Here is a 20456-nt window from a genome sequence, read left to right as displayed (position 1 = left end):
AGTCGAGTTTTGGCTGGAGTACGGCCACAACAGTAGCCTGTTTTATGATGATGATGATGACCGCTATTGTTGTGACATAAGTAACTGTAAAATGAGAAGAGCCTGTTGTTGGAGATCAAGTCTGGTGCATGTTACTAGTGACACCTAGTGGCCAGTGTAGACTACAGTTCAGCAACGTCTTGTATTACCTTAAACATTGTTTTCCTTGAAAATGCTTAATTTAGGCCAGAAATGCGTGACATTTGCTTAAATATGCATTTTTTTTTACTAATAGGCCAAAACGGCAATTATTAATTAATACTTGTTTGAAAAATCGTGAGTGAGGGAGCAATGTTCAAACCGTGATGGAGCGAGGGATGGCTGTATGCCTTTTCAGAATGTGTTTTGGTCCACATACATGGCTGAAAGCTTTATTTTTTTTCCAGTGGCCATGCTTAGTTCTGTAAAGCACTCTGTGCCATCATTTTAGAGCCCTGTAACAAACGGGAGGATGAGTCACCTTTTAAAAGCAATGGAATTGGAAATAATGTAACTCCTTTTTATTAAACCCCTTCCACATACTGTGCTTGGGGACTTTAAAGGAAAACTGCACTTTCTTTGGAATTTTGCCCATCATCCACAATCGTTATGTTAGACACGAATGCATGTCTTTCTCTTTTCTGGACATTCTAAAGGTATAAAAACAGATAAAAAGGGACAGCTCATTACTGCACGTAATGGGACACACCTATGCCGCCTACAAAGGCCGCAATTAAAACACCTCCAAAAACCTGCAACAAGTTTTTATTGTTTTATTTTATTTTATATTACTGTGAGCGCGGCACTGACGCGCTGTGGGCGAGTGTGTGTGGTGAAGCTAGTCGATAGCCGGCTATTAGTTAGGCTGTGTAGTGTGTCAAGGTGTCCGTAACGTAGTTCTTCAGTGTAACAATATTAATAATAATAATAATAACAACAATAACAATAACAAAAGGTGCTGTAGCTTGGTTAATATGAACATCACATTATATTTAAATGGCGCGTTGCTGGCGCTTTTTTTCAGAAGGCTTTATAGATGGCATAGGTGTATCCCATTACGTGCAGTAATGAACTGTCTCTTTTTATCTGTTTTTATATCTTTACAACGCACAGAAAAGAGAGACACATGTTCTTGTCTCATAAGGATTGTGGATGATGGGTAAAATTAAAAAAGTGCAGTTTTCCTTTTAAAATTAAGATAAAACACACATTAATGAATTGAAATATTATATAATTGACTTACTGTATTTGCACCTCTTTTACAGCGAGATTTTATTATTAATGATATCTCATTAATGTCCCGCTGTTACTGTTTTGATGGGATTTACAACAGTGCTTCCCTTTTATTTGGCCGTTTGTTTGGCTTCAGAATCCCTAATCCTTTTTATTGCATTGTCAATTATATGTCATTACTTGGAGTAATGCAGTGTCACAACAATTAATCTTAGCAGATGGCTTCATTTAATACATTCCTGTTTATGAATAAAACTGGCCTGTGTTTTATCCACTGAATTACGATCGAAGCAACACAGAAGCTGCTGCCTTGGTATACTTGGAGAATTAAGTGCGCATTCAATTTCCATGTCACCTGAGTGAAGTATTAGTTGTTTCCTGTGTCACGCTACTTTGTTAACCTTTTCGCCTTCATTCAGCTGGCCTCTGCTCCCACCCTGTGTGTGATGTGTGTGTGTGTGTGGGAATAGGACAACACTCTGCAGGAGTTGTAAATGAGATTATGTGTATGCACGTGCAGGCTTGTCCGTCTAACTCGTGTGTGGAGATGAAGTTAGATGGGGCAGAGCCAGGCACTTTAATCACTCAATTCTGCTTTCCTTCCCCCGGGCCTCCTCTCATCTCATTACAGACAGGCGAAGGTGAGAAGTGAGGCCTGCATAGACCTCCGTATTAATTATTGAATCCTGTCTTCTTTTACTGCAGCTCCTCATCTCCAGTCTCTGATAACCTTTACATAAAAGACCAGAGGCTAACTCACACCCATTATGGAAGGTATAGCATAGGGAGGCTCTGCATGGGAGACTGTACCACCTAGTAGTATGCAGGATACTGACACAGGCAGATGTATTTTAAAATAGGGTTTAATTACTTGTGTTTGCTTCAGAGCCAATGGATTAATTTATGTTATTAATGGTTGCTGCTGTGATAATTTGTTAAATAAAAGAATGACTATTGGTTTCTACTGTATTGTTGTGCTTGCAGTGTTCTGCTGTGCTCAGTGCCTCCTGCTATAGCCAGTCAATTTGAATAGCTCAGTTGGAGGCCTGCTAATGGAGGTTGCTGAGGTCAGAGTGGCTGAGTAATGCAGAAAACCTCAGGGCAAAATGACTGTGATGCTGAGAATCTCACCGATATCTTTTTCTTTCCCCTGCCCTTGTTTGTTTGTGTGTGTGTGTGTGTGCTGCAGGTTTGAGAAGTAAACCTCAAGTGTAGACCAACTTAAAAACTCTGAGAAGGAGAAAGAAGACGTCGCCAACATGTTCAGCACCAAAAGGTCAGCACAATGTTTTTTTTCTATCTAGGTAGGCCTGTCACGATAACAAATTTTGCTGGTCGATAACTGTGCTATAAATTATCGTCGATAATTGATCATATCGGCTTTTTCAAATACCTTTTTTTTGTTCATTTTTTCCCCCAGAAATTTTTTATTGTCATGTCCCATTTGAACCACTAGATGGTACTCAAGTACCACAGAAGTTGCATGTTGTGGCACTCACGAGTCGGTGAGGAAGAGAGAACTTATTTCACAAGCAGAGTAACAACACATCTCACAATGAACTTCTCACTGAAATCACGGCACGTCGCCACAAATACCAATCCTACTCATGGTGTCATAAAAGAGCTAAAACATCACACAGCAACGCAATAGGTGGTTAACAACAGACAAGACACTACCAACGACTAATGCAAAACAGTAACCAACTACTATGTGAGCTCGAAGCATGTACTTAGCAGCCATTTACAAAAATAGTACAGCAAAGCATGCTAGGAAACAGGAAGTGCTCCCCACAACGCTACACTATATAGACCGTCGCTGTTAAGAAAAAAAAAACACTCCAATAAAACCTACACACACGCAGTTATGTAGTGTATTGTTAAACTAATGTAGGAGGTCACGGGACCTCAACGGACTGGCGGCGTAAAATGCAATTTTGCTCTGTATCCACTCACTACATGCCCCCTGCCTCCACCTACTGGGACAAAGAGGCTGAATAGCTGACAGGAGGATCACTCTCTCCATTCATTCCACTATAGAACCAAAGCGCACAGACATATGCAGAGTGAACCTTCTTGTCACCCAGCCTGTGTGGTTCCGCGAGACGCGGAAAAGGGAACAGGCATACGTATATGCACATGTCGATTTTATCGAGGCATCAAAATTATCGACCTTGTTTTTTTCTATCGTTCGATTAATGTATTTAACGATTATCGTGACAGGCCTATGTTTAGGAAAAGTAGACCACTTGGTGACTTTAGCCACAGTGCATACATAAGCTATACATGTATACTGCCATTTATTTATAGCCGCTACAGCTGATAATCCCTCGGTTGTGTGTCGACACTTCATTCAGAAATCATGTGATGTTTCATAACCCAGTTTAGTGTTGTGTGTCCTTGTGTGTACACTTTCTATTTTTAATGTGGCTTTGTGTGTTTGCATACATCATTTATGGCTTTGGTGTTCTGGTTGTTGCCTATGAGCTAGACACTGCTTATCCAGTATGTGTAAGGTAGGGTCAGTAGACGTAAAATAAGACTATATGTTGTTACCTCTACCAAGGACAGTTTGGGTTGATGTTTTTATGTTGTCCTGTTTGTGCACCTTGGTGTGTCATCCAACAGATAAATTGTGGTGGACAGTAGGGGTCATATCTCTTCAGTGGTGGAGCCCGAAATTTTTCATTGGGGTGGCCAAGGTGTTACTCACATAGGGGTGGCAATAGGTTGATACCTGAATTGTCTAGATGGGCATTGGGGTGGCCAGAGAGTGACCTGGGTGGCCAAGGTACCACTGGCTACCTCGTAGATCCGGCACTGCTTTTGGACAGTCTATTAGAGCAATTCATAGCTGAGCAGTGTGCCGAGGACATGTTTTCAATGTATACTTTCTGGATTCTGCTCCCCATCATGGCGGCCAAATATGTGCAGGGCATAACCGCTTGCAGTCCATGCGAAACAGCTCCTCCATAAAATAGGCAGCTCTCTTCTGTTGTGTGCTGCAGTGAAATGCATCCAAGCGGAAATGCCGGTTAGGCTGAAGTAATGTTCTGCACCACAGAGCCGCGTTTGTCAAAATTGTCCCCCAGCCGTGGGGGTGGCCACTGCGGTGGCCGGAGAGTGACCAAGGGTGGCCATGGCCACCCCTGGGCACCCCATGTATCTCTTGAGCTGGGGGCACGGCCTAGTTACAAGGCTTAGAGTGTGCAATTGTCGGCACCAGAAAAGAGAAGTTCCTGCTTTTGGCATTCATTCTGTTGTGAGCAGTGCAGAAATAAAGACCTTCTTGGGAGCAGCTACCGTGTGTTTCTCCGACTGCCATATTGGGGACCCCGACGTTGGCCAATGTGGGAGTTGGAAGAAACGCACTGTAAAACAAAACAAATAAAAGCAACCTTGCCAACTTTACCTCCTTCAAATACTTTTAAGTAGGGATGCACAATACATTTTTTTCAAGCTGAAAATGATAACTTTCTGCTTCACAAGACATATCGATACAGATGATTGACATTTTATAAAAATCTAATTTTTTATGTCTATTATTTTTGTAATTTAGATTTAACTATAGTTTGTGCATACCTGGGAATAAGAATGACTCAAACAAAGTTGGATTTCACAAACTGTACCTGTATATTTGTCCTACAATTTGTCAAATATCATGACATCACTACAGTATTAACAAAACGTCAAAAGAATAGCAGTGACTCAGAAGTACAAACCGTGTCTCGGAATGGTTTGCTGGCTGACGGGGACTGTTGTCTTCAGTGATGGTGGAGGACGCTGCAGCAATGCGATTGGGCCCCGGGACTTTCTTTAGGGCCCTGTCACACCCTGACGATTTAGGCATCGCATGCCTGACGTGATCATTTTGATGGCATACATTGAACCGCCGACATTTTTTTTTTCTTCAATTTTGGGCGTATAAAGAGCGTATTCATCACGAGTTTGACGTAAACATGACGTATTAATGCTTTAGCGAGTCACAAATCCATGAGTGGCCATGCTCACACACACCAGGGGTCTCAGACTCATGGCCCCCGTGTTAATATGAAAGATTAATATTCGTGTGGCCCGCAAGTTTGATATGAATGACACTTGTCGTGTGCGAAGCTGAACGAACCAATCGCGGTGAGGTATATAGCTCTCGAGGGCGGGACCTCGGCTGAACGAACCAACCACTTAGCTGGGCAGAGGAGAAGCCGTGAAGCCGCTGACTCCGCTCTGTCTCCGAGGAATGAATGAATGAGCGAGCGAACGAGTCAAGGCGGTAAGGCGTTGGACGTACTGCCCGGCCGAGGTCCAAATTACTTTCTCCAGTTCAATACTGTTCAACTGATGTTCATGAGGGTATAGTACCTCATTGTGTTCCAAACACTGCTTTTATGCAGACAGAGGAGGTAGTAAGTACTAAGTAGTAGTAGTAGTAGTAGTAGTAGTAGTAGGTACTCCAGAATTTGGAACACTTGTAGGAATTAGTATTTCTGCAGAACAGCTTTAATTGTTTGCCCATTTTTTGGTACCTGAAACAGGCCTTTTTGTATAATTCTGAAATATACATAATTTTTTAATTTTGGGTAACCTTCCCCTTTTTGTTTTTTTTTTTTTTTTTTAACCTCTGGCACTTACTCGGCCCTTACTGTTTTACCATTTCAAACTATTCGTTGGACTCGAACGACTTGAATTTCTATAAATAACTGGAAAAAATGGGGTGTTCTAAAGCCTTTGACCGGTAGTCTACACATGTGTTCCATTCAAACATGACGCCTGTATTTAACGCCAAATGAACACACTGAGTAAAGATGTGCTTAAGTGCAATTTTAGCCACATAAAACACATACTGTATACTGTAGCTCGCCTCTCCTTAGTAGTAGCTTTAATACTTGTAGTAGCTAAAGTAGCTTTAATAGTTCTGCAAGTTAGATAAACCTGTGCTATCATAACCCTGTACTCTGAATTTATACTGTCTATACACTGACACATTTCTTTAACAAAAATATAACAATTATTTTATTTTGTTAATTGTTATTTTGAACTAAATCTATTAGCGATCAATTCATTTCCCATGTATTCGTATTACTCTTAAACAGGCATCAAATGAAATTTAGGTTTGTGTCCAATAGTACAAAATTTTGCACTTTTATGTCACATAGTCACGTAGTACTGTTTGACTAAATGGGGCGGGCAACATGACAGTTAACTCTCACTTTAAGTGCTCTTAGCGACTTTGCCATGAACAGTTTTGCTGTGAACAGTTTCGCAATGTTCTCTGTTCATTTTCTGCTGGTTGCTGAAAATAGTTAAATAAATAAATAAAATAATAATTTTTGATAATAAAAAAATAAATAAAAATTGCAGACGCAGCAGCGGCACAACACAGCGACGGCAGTCCGCTCTCCCATGCAGCCCACCACCACAGCTTCAAAAAATCTTAGGGGAAACCCTGTATCCTGACCATTAATGGCAAAATACAGCCCCGAGGGAGTACTGTCGTTGCAGTTTGCAGTATCTGTTTGCTAGACATGTCAACACCATGAGAACAAAAAAAAGAAGTATGTTCCAGGATAATAACGATGACTGAGTGCCTTCATGATGCTGCATCCAGCATCCACCTGTCTCCTCACAGAGTGTGTGATCATCACACTGTGTGTGAGAAGATGATTAAACCAAGGCAGGACTTTGTCTTCTGGGAGCTGTGTCAGCACAGCACATGACACCGATACGGTCAAAATGACTGTAATAGGTTGCTATCTGGAAATTCAAAGCCTCCAAATCGCATTCACGTTTTTGCTGAATACTAAACAATTCATTTTTCTCCTTCTAAACTGCTGAATGAACCATAAAGTGGGGGAGGAAGTCTGCGTAGCTGTCAGAGATTGCCGTTTGCTGGTGTGGCTTAATTTGTGAATTCTCAGTATTTGTTTCCCTCATGGATTCCCTCAGGCAATATCAAACATTTGTGTACAATGCAGGAGTGTAATTAAACGTTCCATTAAAATTTTAATCTTAACAAAGCAAATTATGTTCTATGAAGTATAGTGTAAAGATGTAGACAATGAATCCAAAGCGGAAGTTCGCTGTGCTTGTAATGGTCTTAAACCCTCTAATGTAATCTGTTTCACTCTAATGAATAAAATGGAGAGTGCAGCATTTCTACAGCTTGTTTCTGCCTACATGGGCTCATTAAAATGGAACTGGAATACTGTTGAACAGCGTGACAGTTGTGATTTTGGTTATTCATCTAAAGTTTCCCTTGTAATGACTACTTTTACATGGATTCATAAATCTGCCTCGCTTAAAAGTAAGACATATATCCAACAGAATCTTGTTGTGCTGCTTCCTACCTTTTTAGTGGCTTTATCCAACGCTGCTATGATTTCTCTTCTCTTCTAGACCATGATGTAAGTTGGGTTTTTGTGTAAATCAGATGTTACACCTACATTATACCTAAATGAACTGTATTTGTATTTGTATTTTAACACATTTAGCCATTTTTATGCTTGAAAATGCTTAATCTAGACATAAAATATGTAACATCAGCGTAAATATGCATATGCATTGACTAATAATAGAATGTATTCAACCACAAAACAGCATTGTTTATTAATTAGTGTATTTTTGTGAGAGTGAAGCCGTGAAATTCAAACCGCGAGGGACGACTGTGTAGTGCTGAGCCACAATTAACATCTTCAAAGCTGAGCTGTGTGTCTGTCTGTTAGGGCTGCTAACGATTACTTTCTTTATCGAGTAATCTGAAGCTTGTCTCGATCAATCGGGTAATCGGTTAGGCCCTCGACACACCAAATCAACATGAACGCTCACAGTTCGTGGTTTGGGCCACAACATGTCAGAAATGTGGCAAAAATGCCAATCACTGTTTTTGTAAGTCAAAGCTGATGTGTGTCTTGGCCTAAAACACAAAGATAATAGGTCGGCTTTCATGGATGACTAAGGGAATTAAAAAGTATTCACATTTGAGAGGCTGAAATCAGAGGCTATTTACATTTTAATCGAATACCAGAGAAATCACTGTATGTCTTCTTCATTGGACCATTCATCCACACCCTGTCCTGTCAGTTACGCCACGTCTTTCCACAACGTCCGCGATGTCCTTGGCTTACTCGTGTAAAGGCATGACATAATGTCACTGCTCATCAGCCCCACATGCTTACGGTGATCAATGTCATATCCTCATCATTGTAATTAAGCTCATGATGACACGTTAGTAATTACAGCCTTAACAAAATATCAGCTCTGACATTGACGCCCCACTTCTCTTGACTTTCATATAAAGTAATTGGATATCTAACTGCCTGTACCCCTCAGCTGTTGATCGACATTAAGGGGCTTTGGACTTGATTATTTATGTATGCAGAGGGAAGCAAGTGCTGTCTGGGGACCATAGTGTGTGCTGGGAAGTGTTAACCCCCTGCAAAGGCCTGCTGATCCAATCATTATTAACAAGCTGTCACCCCAACACTGTACGCTGACTCCTTGGGCTGACCTTCGGGGTATTGCTACAGTGTGGCTGTCCCTATCGCAATTGTAGACTTTGTAATGCAGTGTTATTGTAATATGGTCTTTGTCGGTTAGTTTTTCTATATCCTGTACTAGGCATAATGTGTTATGCTGGACCAGATACCAGTTTATTTTAATACATATATAATCGAACTTCATCTATGAAGCACCTTAAAATAACCACAGTGGACCAAAGTGCTATCCCGTCACGGATTTAGAACTAAAAGTATGCATCTGGTATTGGGTTAAAAAGGGATGCGCTTTGTTTTCAAAATTAGTTTGTAAATCGATGATTATCGATGAATAACAGGATTCTTTATATGAAATTTGATGGTAAACCTGCCCCCGCCCTTTCCCTCTCTTTCACCAAATGAGAGCATAAAGTTCACCAACTCTTGTGTTAAGTCATAAGCGGTGTATGCGTCAAGATGGGCATCCGGTGGAAACATGAAGCTAAATCATCGTGGGATTTTCTTGCTGTGGTGACCTCTGTTGGGGAAAAAGCTGAAAGACACTTATTTTATTCTTTTAATTTTTTTTATTTTTATTTTGCACAAAAAAATGAATGATTGAACAATTTGTTTCCCATGTATTCGTATTACTTCAAAACATACATCATAAAAAACATACAGAAATAGTTAAAAAATTGTTTCGCACAAAAAAAGCGGCCCTACCAATTAGGTGCCCCTTATTTATCAGCGATTTGGCATCCCTAATCTGAAGGCAAGTGATGGAGGACCCACTAACCCGCTACATAAAGTGTGTTGGAGTAATCCAGTTGCAGTTGCAGAGTGCGAGGGTTGTTTTTTCTAGCTCCCTCTGATGATAAAAACTTGATTTGCCAACTGCCCTGATCTTGCTGTCAAGTGCCAACATGCAGAACTGCTGTGATCAGCCAAAATTTGATGAGCCAGTTAAACAAAACAGGAAATGACAGCATCAGCCCGAGGACCTAAAACGCAGTAAAGCGGGGACTCAAAATGTGTTGTGCTGACAAAGGGCATGCTAATGTCAATGCTAATCCATGTTCCGAAGACTGAACAAATATGCTGGAAAAGCCCGACGTGTCATAGTTTCATGAGAGCAGGGAGCAAAAGCATAACAAAAGCAAGGTCAGTTTACTGACTATAAGATCCATGCAAAGTCACAGGAAGATGTCATCACAGGCGGTTACACATGAGGCATGTCCACTTTATTGGTCATAATCATGTCAGTGTTACCCCAAACAATGGACCAATTCAAAACTGGTATTACATTCATATGTTCTAAACAACAAAGGTAAGACATGATTCATAGTCATCACCAGTCATTTTTGCACTGTTTTGGCTTCATGTCCCGTGAATTTTAGTGATTAGGGTTAGGGCTGGTTTGTTGTGGAAATCTAATAGTATGGACTTATTAATAGTATATCCTGCTCTCATAGTGGTCGCTTGTATTTAAAATTTAACCATCAAGGTGCTTGTGGTGTGAGTTTTCCTAAAATTGGTTTTGCTGCTGACATCTGTCTCTTCCAGTGCACCTTTTCCACTGGTCAGTGGTCCAACTCTGGTGTTCATGTGCCCGTTTTATCTGTTGGTTCACTTTATTACTGCTGCAATCCATTGTCGCGCTGATCTTGTTGTACTGGACAGCTGCGCAAATGTTAGACACCAAAGAAGCATGAAACGAGATTATGTTGATGATATAAAACATGGAGCTCTACCTTCCCTCAGGAGCCTGTTACGAGTCTAAACGTATTGCGTCACACGTGAGGTCATTGGACAGCAGCTCGGTGTCACCCGGAGAAACTGGCGAAAGTGAGCCTGCTAGCCATGAGCACAAGCTAATGAAATTTGAATATGTTATTTCAAAATATTTGATAGTGGATTACGTTCCCAGGCTCAATTTCAAACTTCAAAGAAAAGCTGTCAGTACTGCTGGTGCTGGCATTCCACTCCTGTACCACCACCTCAAGATTGGCTGGTTTTCCCACACATTTAGGATGGCTTTCCATAAATCGGAGTGGTTTGATGTGGTTATTTATAATCTGGTTTACTTTAGTTTTCATCCCTCTCGCACATCACTCTTTTAATCCACGAAGTGACATATGCAGAGAGTTTGTGTGTGATCAGATTAGCGTGCCATTAAAATCTTTCGGAGGCGTTCGGTTTTCAGTTTTTGATCACAAAGCGCTGTGGAGGGGTGCTTGAACAAGGTTGCAAGTTGCAACTTGCTCAGCCCCATCACAGTCGTCCCTCGTTTATCGCGGTTAATTGGTTCCAGACCCAACTGCGCTAGGTGAATTTCCGTGAAATGGGATTCAATGTTAATAAATGAAATATTTTCATAGAGTATAGAAAACCTGTTTATGACCTATAAACGTTGTTTAACATTACAGCCCAGTAGACATTTAAATAGCACCCCTATAGTCACCTTTATACTCATTACTTAATATTGTAGACATAATAAAAAAATAATAAGACATAATAACTCGGCGTTAGCATTGGGAACATTGGGAAAGTTCATTGCTGTTGTAGTATCTCGAACGTAATGTGGGTCGGGTCATATCAGCCTATCATCCATCCTCACTATGACATGTATTAGTTCATTGATACACAGGACAGCCATGCATTAATCTGCCATACATAGACATACACTCAATACTCAATACTGCTAGGTTTGTTTACACATTGTTTACACATCTATCACATTGCGCGCCGCTTGTGCGCAGGCCACGGGATCCCTGAAGTGACACAAGAGACGGCCGCCGCTTTAGCAATACTGTATCAATCTACTGAGCTAACTAGTTAGCCTCCAATTTATGTATTCTAAACTTGAGAATAGGTTTGATGGCTGGCTTAATGCAGGTAATGTTTCATCAATGTAACACCAAATAGTGACCAGAATACTACATATGACCTGTCTTTCAATATTTTTTTATATACTAATAATACACCATAGTCAACCATGAAACAGCAAACATTTATTCATGATTTTTTTTTAACCGCGATGGAGTGATATCCGAACCGCGATATCGCGACAAATATTATTTGTAATATAGGGGTGCTCAAAAGTTTTAGATTCATTTGAGGAAAAGCTTTCTTCAAGCTTAAGCAGGATTAAAATTGTAGGCAACATTGGTTGTGCAATTGGTCAATTAGTATAGTATAACTAGGGTCAAACTTTGTCTCCTCTTTTTTTTTATTTGGAGGGCTTTCGCTCCCTCTCCTCTGGTTCGTTCCCTCTCTCCTCTCATCCTCCTGTGGGATAGATGGTTTCCAGCTCTGCTAGGTGCAGCATCCGGTGTCCTGGGAGATGGCTGAGCCTGAGGGCAACACTGAAGAAGAGTTAAATTAGCGTTTCATTTCATTACTCACTTTAAAACACCAATAGCAGCAGCCGTAGTTTTTGTTCATGTCATCCAGAGGGTAAACCCTGCCCAGCCAGTGGGGAAACTCTGAAGCCACATCACAACACAGGACGTACAAATGTACACCCCCAGCAAAAAACTGCGGTTTAATCCACAAATGACATGACCAAGTTTGGTATTCATTAGCTATTTTTTTCCAAAGACAACAGCAGCTCTGTGAGGCCGAAGTATTATGTCATGCAAACAGCTTGGCCAGCAGTGTCCTTGAAGTAAAGAGAGCACCTCAGGGTGGTTGGCTCTTTGTTGAGTGTGTTATTTCACTGTAGCAAGAATGCCACTGCTTCATAGTTGGTCTGCTTCTGTAACAGCTCAGCACTTCTGTCCATCTAGGTTATTACATGCTTTATATAAGAATGAATTATGCAAAAATAATTATGAATGCCCTGTGTTTATTGAACTTTATGAATTTTTTTATTCCATTTACAGCACCATATTTATATATAAATTGCATCAGTCAAAAAATGCGTCATGATTTAATCTGGAAAGGCAAGCTATTCAGCTACACAATAGCACGCAGAGCAATAGGCTGAATAGGTGTCAGGTATGTTGACGTAACACATTAACAGTTATTCAGCTACACAATAGCATAAAGGGACTTTTTTTTGCAAGTGTTGGTCCAAAATTGGAGGAGAGCGTCTGTCTACGCCAAGCCAGCAGGAGGGTTTGGAGGGAGGGATAGCGAGCCTTGTATCTCACATTTATATCTCACATTTAGAGATTTTTTTGCGTGTACTGTATCAGGTAATTTCCGGTGTATAAGCAGCTACTTTTTTCTCAGGCTTGGAACCCTGCGGCTTATGCAGTGATGCCACGAATTTTGTGGTCGCGTTCTGACCTTGCGACATCTAGTGTGCTTCGGAGTAGCCATTTTGCGCTTCGTACGCGCGCCCTCATCTTAGTGATGTGCCATTTCTTTTCTGGTTCGATGCTGAGTAAAATTCAGGCTTGTATCCGCAATACCGATGTGATAGCATAGCTCATAAAATAAAGAATATAAGACATCAAAGTAATTTATTTGTTTATTTTTAACAACTCCATATCATTTAGACGAGGTCTCAATAATTAATTTATTTTAACAGTGTTCCTGTTAATGAGATGCATATCTCAAATGACTTAAGTATCAAAGTATCAATATTTTGATTTGACAATCCATTGTTGAGCCTTAAGATCTGGTATTGTTATCGATATTTCTGTATCGATCGGCTCATCATGGAGACCACGTGGAGAAGCTTTTTTGGGAGACCACTGTTTAACTAGCCGTGTTACCCGCACTGTCTGGGGGGGAAAAAACATTTAATAAAAGGTTTAAAAACCGTTGTGTAGCATCTTTCTGTGCATGTTAAAACGTGGATACCTGTGGCTTATACCTGTATATCGTTGCGGCCTATACAGCATATGTACAAATATTTTTTTCTCTTTAAATTCAGTGGGTGCTGCTTATATACAGGTGCACTCTATAGTCCGGAAATTACGGTACTCGGTTTTTCCGCATTTCCTGGTGGTCTTGAAACAAAAAGCTCTTTTCTGGTCAGCCCAATGATTCTTAAAGAAGAAGTCTAGTGTAGTTTAAAAAGTCAAACTTTTGCATTATCACATATTGCTCGAGATGCAAAAACTCGCAGTAAATAAAAGCTTGTCGCATTGAAATGTGAGACTTTATTTGGTGACATACGTCCCCAATAGTGGACCCAGAATGCCAATGAAATTGCATGGCCACAGGGTTGTATTCTGTAAGAGGTAACACCGTCCCGCATGACATCGTCTGTGTTTTATGGCTTTACAAAAGATGGCATGATACGTTTTCAGTCCCATTAATGTGACAGTATCTTAAAACAAACCAGCTTCTCACACAAAGACCGGGATCTCCCCGGCTCAGGTTTTTCCTCACACACTGACTTCTTTTCTACCCTCAACAGTGTACGAGAGGAAAATACTGCATTGATGGTCCAGATAGATAACAGTGGTACAAGTGCCAACTGTCTCGTGCAAAAGGTGTGATTTGATGTGGGGGGGCCAGTGACATTACACAACAGTAACCAGTTACTGTATCTCCTCATTGAATTGCTTCTGTTATGCAACTCGCATGCTTTTTTTTTTTTTTAAATGATTTTCTTCCATCCATCCATCCATTTTCTATACCGCTTCTTCCTCATTAGGGTCGCGGGGGCATGCTGGAGCCTATCCCAGCTGACTTCGGGCGACAGGCGAGGTACACCCTGGACTGGTCGTGATGATTTTCAAAAAAATGGAAATGTGTACAGGATTAAAAAATGTGTCAGGTAGACAATAATGTTACAACAGGGCGAGGAAGGTAGCAGGTGGGCTCATTTTCCAGGGCTCATGGGAAGGGTAAAGTACAAGCTTGTAAAATATGAGTCCTTCTTGGAGGCAGGCTGCTCACTCAGCTTACTCCATTGTGAAGCCTCATTGTTTTTTGTTTGTTTATACCAAGAGGAAAACTATATTGTTGCTGTCCGATACTCACTCACAACCATGTATGACACAGGGAAAAATATAATTAGCGAAGGACTGTACTGAACTGAATATAAGACAACCCATCGTTTTCAAAACATTAAAAAAAAAAACATTTTAAGACAAATCAATATCAGTTAAATCATATTTGATTCTTCATATTTCTTAGCTAGTGAACAGTTGTTTACTTTACGGATCACCATTATCTTAAAATTAGGAACGTAACTGTTGTTTTCTCTGTTCACGCTTGTGCTGCTTCGGTACTCTGGATTAGACCAAAACTAAAAAACAGATTGCCATGGGACCTAAGTCTGTGGTGTAAAAAAGACATACGCACAAAGTAAGGACATGAGCGGGCAGCTTTTGTGACTCATTAAGTAACAACACGTCGTCGTCCGCGTGTCTAGACGAAGTGGAATTACTCCTGCAAGTCATTTTGGAGTATACGACAGAAAAAAATATCAAAACGTCAACTGGGAGTCATTCCAGTCGAATTATTCAGATTTTATGTTGGCTTTTTGCCAGCATTACACAACCTGTCACTTTTAGTCACGTGCAGTCATCGTTTTCAGAAAGGAGTGTTTTGCTTGTCCACATGGCAGCGACAAGGCGGCGTTATCAGATTTTCCCACCTTGGAACTAGCGGTTAAGGGCATAAAATACTTTTTATATTCCCGTGTGGACTGGCCCTCAAATATTTTAAAATAAAATGTCGGCTGGGTTGAATATGTAGGTTGTTTTCAAAAATTGCTTCTACAGTTTACATTTTAAAGAACGTGGCGCATCTGCGAAGCCACCCTTGCTCCGTGGACCTGTTGGTTTGCATCCGGAAAACCCTAAACCCCCCCCCCAAAAGACTCGTCTTTTTCAGACTCTTTTCTAGGACAAAAATACCATCTCATATTTAGGCCAGTACGGTAATTACTGAACTCACCACAAACTGTATTAGATCTGTTTAGCCCAGTTTAAATATCTTTTCACAGCCATCATTACACATTGTATCATGTGGATAAATCGTTCGGTATCCGTGGTTCACAAACCATTCCAACTTCATCCAGATTTGTTGTTTGTTCTACATGCGTAAAACATTAGTTTATAAAACATTCTTTTCATTGTTTTTTATTGATACATTTTAATGGTAAATGCAGGAGAGTACAGAGCACATTGATACAAAGTCAACGCCATCACATAGTGGACTTATGAGTTGCTTCAGGTTGGGCTTGTGATTCATCACGAGGGAGTGTTAGGTAACGTAGTGGTGTCCTGTTCGTTATGCACGCCACGTGCATGTAAAACGTAAACTAAAATAAATGAATGCGTTGGAGTAAAGAAACAAGGTCAAGTTCAGTAACTGGATGTGCTGGGGACTTGTGAATGCGCAATTGTGCTAATGTGGTCTTGTGCCTGTTCCAAAGTCAAAAAATGATTTGTAATTGTTTATGTTCATGATTTCCTGGTTATGTAATATAAAGGTCAATAACCCAAGTATATTATTCATAGATTATGGCCATAACTTATTAATCAGGTAAGGTATCATAAATATGCCCGGGGGTAATTAATACAAATGGTCCGATATTAAGTATTCACCAAAAATGCTCATTTTCCACCAGAAAATAGAGAAATTATCATTTGATGTTATGTCATATTAGCTGGTAGCATGATTTTTCACCATTGCACAGCTACCTTCACTAGCCTAACCTTCAGGCCATTTATTATAATGATTAATACATGGAATTTCTGAGCTGTATTGCTAAATAGTAAAATAATAATAATAAATAATAACAATTCACTTTTTCTTTTTTTCTGCACTGAGGTGCAAATGTGCAAATGTTGCACCTCAGTGCAACATTTGCACAACACAACGATAGCTTGCAAAGGAGGGTGCACGACAAACATGATTAAACACCTCCAGATTCATGGTGTAGAACAGAGTGCCACTGTTGACGCGCTACGTCACACTTCCTCTAAGCAGTCAGAATCAGGGAAGTCAAACAATGAAAGACGGCTCTCATGCCGACGTAACCGAGGTTTCCGGGATGCCCACCGATGCGACTTTATTCATGTACAGTCCATGGCGCGTCTCTTTTTTAGCAAAAGTCAAGACACCTTCTCAACTCACACAACACACTTCCAGCCCTCAAAATAAGACCGTGGTGCACTACATCCTGTTTACTTGTGATAACAAAACAGAGGTGTCATAAAAAATAGCTTACACCAACATTCATGCAGCAGAGTATACTAGTGCTAATATGGAAGCTCAAGACTCATAGCTCATAGACAAACCTTTTACAAGTTGTTTGATATTCTGCACCCAGGTTACCGCATGTTTAAGTGCCTGCAGCATCACACACTCACTAACACATAAACAACAGCATATGTGAAAATGTCTCTGCATGTGCCTTTTAAGAGTAAACATGTTTTGTGAAAGTATACTGTAATAGATCAGTAATAGAGCTGTGAGAAAGTTGAAAAAATTCAAAATTTTATCCAAAAAGGACTTTGGTTGGCGTCCTCATTTAAACCATGCAAACTTTTATGATGCTACCTCTTAAAAGCTTTGAAATCACAAATCTTTCGGAACTGGAATCGAAACAACTAATCTGAATCGGAACCGGCATCGTTCAAATTCAAACGACGTCCACCTCTGCGGCTTACACACCAGAAATTACGGTGACTTACATATAAAATAAACAACTTCGGTCCCAGGAATGACCCCTGGCGTACTCCTCAACTACATTGAGGCATGATGCATGTTCTCTAAACGTAACTTTGGTTTGAAACATTTAGCAAAAGCACTGATTGTAATGTGCTATTATTTTCTATAATAAATTATAGGAAGTTCTTCGAGTAACATGCACAAGCAGCACAAAGGTTTCCTGATTTTCCAAATGTTCTAATTATCCAAATGTACTAATTATCTTTTAAATTTGAGTAGTAAGCTTTTAGTCATGGCCCTCTTAGCGCCATGTGATTTATGTAGCAATAATTAGCAGTAGACGGTATTTCAGCCATTCAGGAGCCTAATAGTAGCATAGTGTGTGTGTGTGTGTGTGTGTGTGTCACACATGGATGGAAAGCTTCATGTAGATTTCCCAAGCATAGTGTTACATTATGATTTATGTGTCGGTCCTAATGCAAGCCATAACATTTTATATAAACATTAATTCATTTTCCACTGTTTGACGTGCAAAAATCTGGAAATAGTTTTTTGACCTCAATTCAATTGAATGATGTGAAGAGTATGGCTTCTACAAAGGTGAGGTTATCAGGGGAGAGATGAGGATCTCGCCATCATATATTTATTCTGTCTCTGCATGCTGTGCTCGTGAAATTGAGACATCTATATTTGATATCCTGCCCATGTTTGTGGGAGAGAATCTGTCTCTCTCTCTCTGTCTCTCACTTAGACCTGTTCAGGTTACTCCATGCAAATGATCCATTTCAATGTGGGCCCCCCCAATCATTCCGTCTGATGCAAAAAAAAAAGAAAAAAAGAAAAAAATCTATGAATCCCATTTTGAAGTACATGACCAGAAACTGAGGGGCTAGTACTGCTTAAGTCCTGAATTCAATTGTGCCTTTGGCAAAGTCATTTTACAAGTCATTGTTCTCCATGTGAAGGCACATGCAGTCACTGTGGCCGTAAATGCAGCATTCCTCTACAGTTTTACCAACTGACGGTAACACTGTGTGACATGTAGCATTGCATCGGTGATTTTTCCAGTGAAGTACTGCAGGCAGATCTAAATATTAACCATGTCCGTTCAGAACACTACACCATATTTTGACTTGACTTTACATTTTTGTGGTGTAATTTCATATATGAAATTGCGTGTGTGTGTGTGTAGAGGTGTGTTACACTGTATTCGTGTGCTTGCTTATGTAAAAGGCGTATTAAATGGGATGTCCTTTATGTACCCTTCACATGCTTGACATTTGAGAGCAACATATAGTCCAATATAGTCAGCCAAGTTGCATAATATCCACCCGTAGGCCGAAAGCCGAAGGACACAGGGCCACCACAATTACTATAAAAGGTCATCTAGTCTAACAGAATATGCTGGATGCACACCATTATGTACGTGAATCAGAAAAAGAACTCGGTATGTTGTCGTTTCTTGGCATCTGGATGTCGTGAATTTAAATTGAAATAAAGTAAATTGGCTCCTAAATAAGATCTGCTTCTGGGTTAAAACGGTCATCAGTCACCTAACATGCAGAGTCAGAGCCATCCGAGTAAAGCGCTTGAGCATGCAAGACATTTAGCCTTCAATTTTTACCTCCTGTTGTTTGCACCGAATGTTGCCTTAGATAATCTCTGGTGACTCACGGTGGAGGAAACAACTCTGAATTTTAGAGGGCGAGAAAGAGACTGTTGTAGTCACAGAGATCCTCTCAGCTCAGCTCAAAGGTGTGAGAGAGGAAATCCACTCGTTTGCAAAACCTGGGCTTTTGCTAGCGCATGTGGTTGTGCTGCAGTTATTATGGTACATTTCCGGGTGGAATTGTCATTTATTTGTTCGGAAACTGCAGATATACTGTAGATTTGTCACTGCTGCAGATCATTAATGATGCATTTCCTGCTGTCCACCAATAGGGGCCAGTAGGGCAGTGATAAATGTACTCTTCAGCATGTTGACATTTTGTCACTCTTATTGCTTCCATTAAAAACAGATTGGACTGGTTTTACTATTATTATGTAAGCCATTTCTAAATATATATCTGACAAGATTAATATCTGCTCTGATAACGAATTTTGATGTGGCATAAACCTATTTATGTAATGTTTGCCTCCCCCTTCTCTCCCCCTTCTTGCACACTGCTGCCGCGGGCCTTGGTCTTCCTGATTAAAAGCCTGTTCTCCAATGCTCCCTCGTCACAGGCTTTACTCAATACATCACAGAGAGGTGCAGATAAAGCTCTTTGCACTCCAAATTGCCAGCAGACAATTTATGTTTGCGTTTACAACAAATATGAGATTTTATGAATTACTAAGTCCAGTTCTGCGTATAGTACGCCTATAAATCAGGGTAAGGACAGTTAATCAGTTGGGGAAAATATGAAAGATACATCATAATAACATCAACACAAGAAGACATTTCTTTTGGTTTCATGGCCCTTTGCCATTTTTCTCTTTTATAGCCCTTTGTCATCACACTGAACCTTATACCATTTGTGTTACATTTGTATTGCTCTAGGAAGTAACCCATTGTTCCTTTTTTAGTCTACACTTGTTGCTGGGGTGGTAACCTTGACATTGCACAATACTGTCACTGGTTAAGTAAAAATTGGGTACCCTGGAGGGATGTAATGATTACCGATATTAATGATTAGTGTGGAAATTCCCAACGGTTAGTGTTACCGTTTCAAATTAAAATGATCGTAAAACCGTATTGATAATCGCACTTCGATAAATCCACTTCCCAGAGCAGCAGCAGCAGAATACGAGCATGCACAGTTTGTAATGTTTGGCTCGTGAAAACATGGCGGAAGGCAATATGATATGTCCGGATGTATGGTGGATTTGCAGAGGATTTTAACGCAGGAAAAAAAATTAAAGACAATGAACCTATTTAAAGAAAATGCAAAAAAAAAAAAAAAAAAAAAAAAAAAAATGTCAGCGAACAGGGCTAACACTTTCAATATGATTAATCATCTCCGTGACCACCATACATTAGCAAGTGTAGTTGAATGCATGGTTTGTCTTTCAAACATTCCTATAGTTTGTCAATAACGGAAACTTAAGTTAAGTTTTAGTGAACTCTTGTAAAAAATAAGCCTACATGTTATTGGCCGCTGTTGGCAACAG

The 20456-nt window shown here is 40.2% G+C and overlaps 1 protein-coding gene across 3 annotated transcripts in view; it reads left to right on the top strand.

Moving 5' to 3' along the window:
• Positions 1-20456, top strand: part of oxr1a (oxidation resistance 1a) — a 152374-nt gene that overhangs the window by 17833 nt on the left and 114085 nt on the right. The window contains exon 2 of one of the 3 annotated variants that reach the window (XM_054781623.1): positions 2441-2527. In XM_054781623.1, the coding sequence (XP_054637598.1) occupies positions 2511-2527 (17 nt within the window). In that variant the 5' untranslated portion in view covers positions 2441-2510. Of the gene's footprint in view, positions 1-2440; positions 2528-20456 lie in introns of those variants that run through there. The other 2 variants (XM_054781628.1, XM_054781632.1) reach the window with 2 other exon arrangements.

This window comes from Dunckerocampus dactyliophorus, chromosome 7, assembly GCF_027744805.1.
Source record: "Dunckerocampus dactyliophorus isolate RoL2022-P2 chromosome 7, RoL_Ddac_1.1, whole genome shotgun sequence".
NCBI classification, from domain to species: Eukaryota; Metazoa; Chordata; class Actinopteri; order Syngnathiformes; family Syngnathidae; genus Dunckerocampus; species Dunckerocampus dactyliophorus.
Note: the sequence above shows the minus strand (reverse complement) of the source record. Positions and strands in the feature narration are given on the sequence as shown.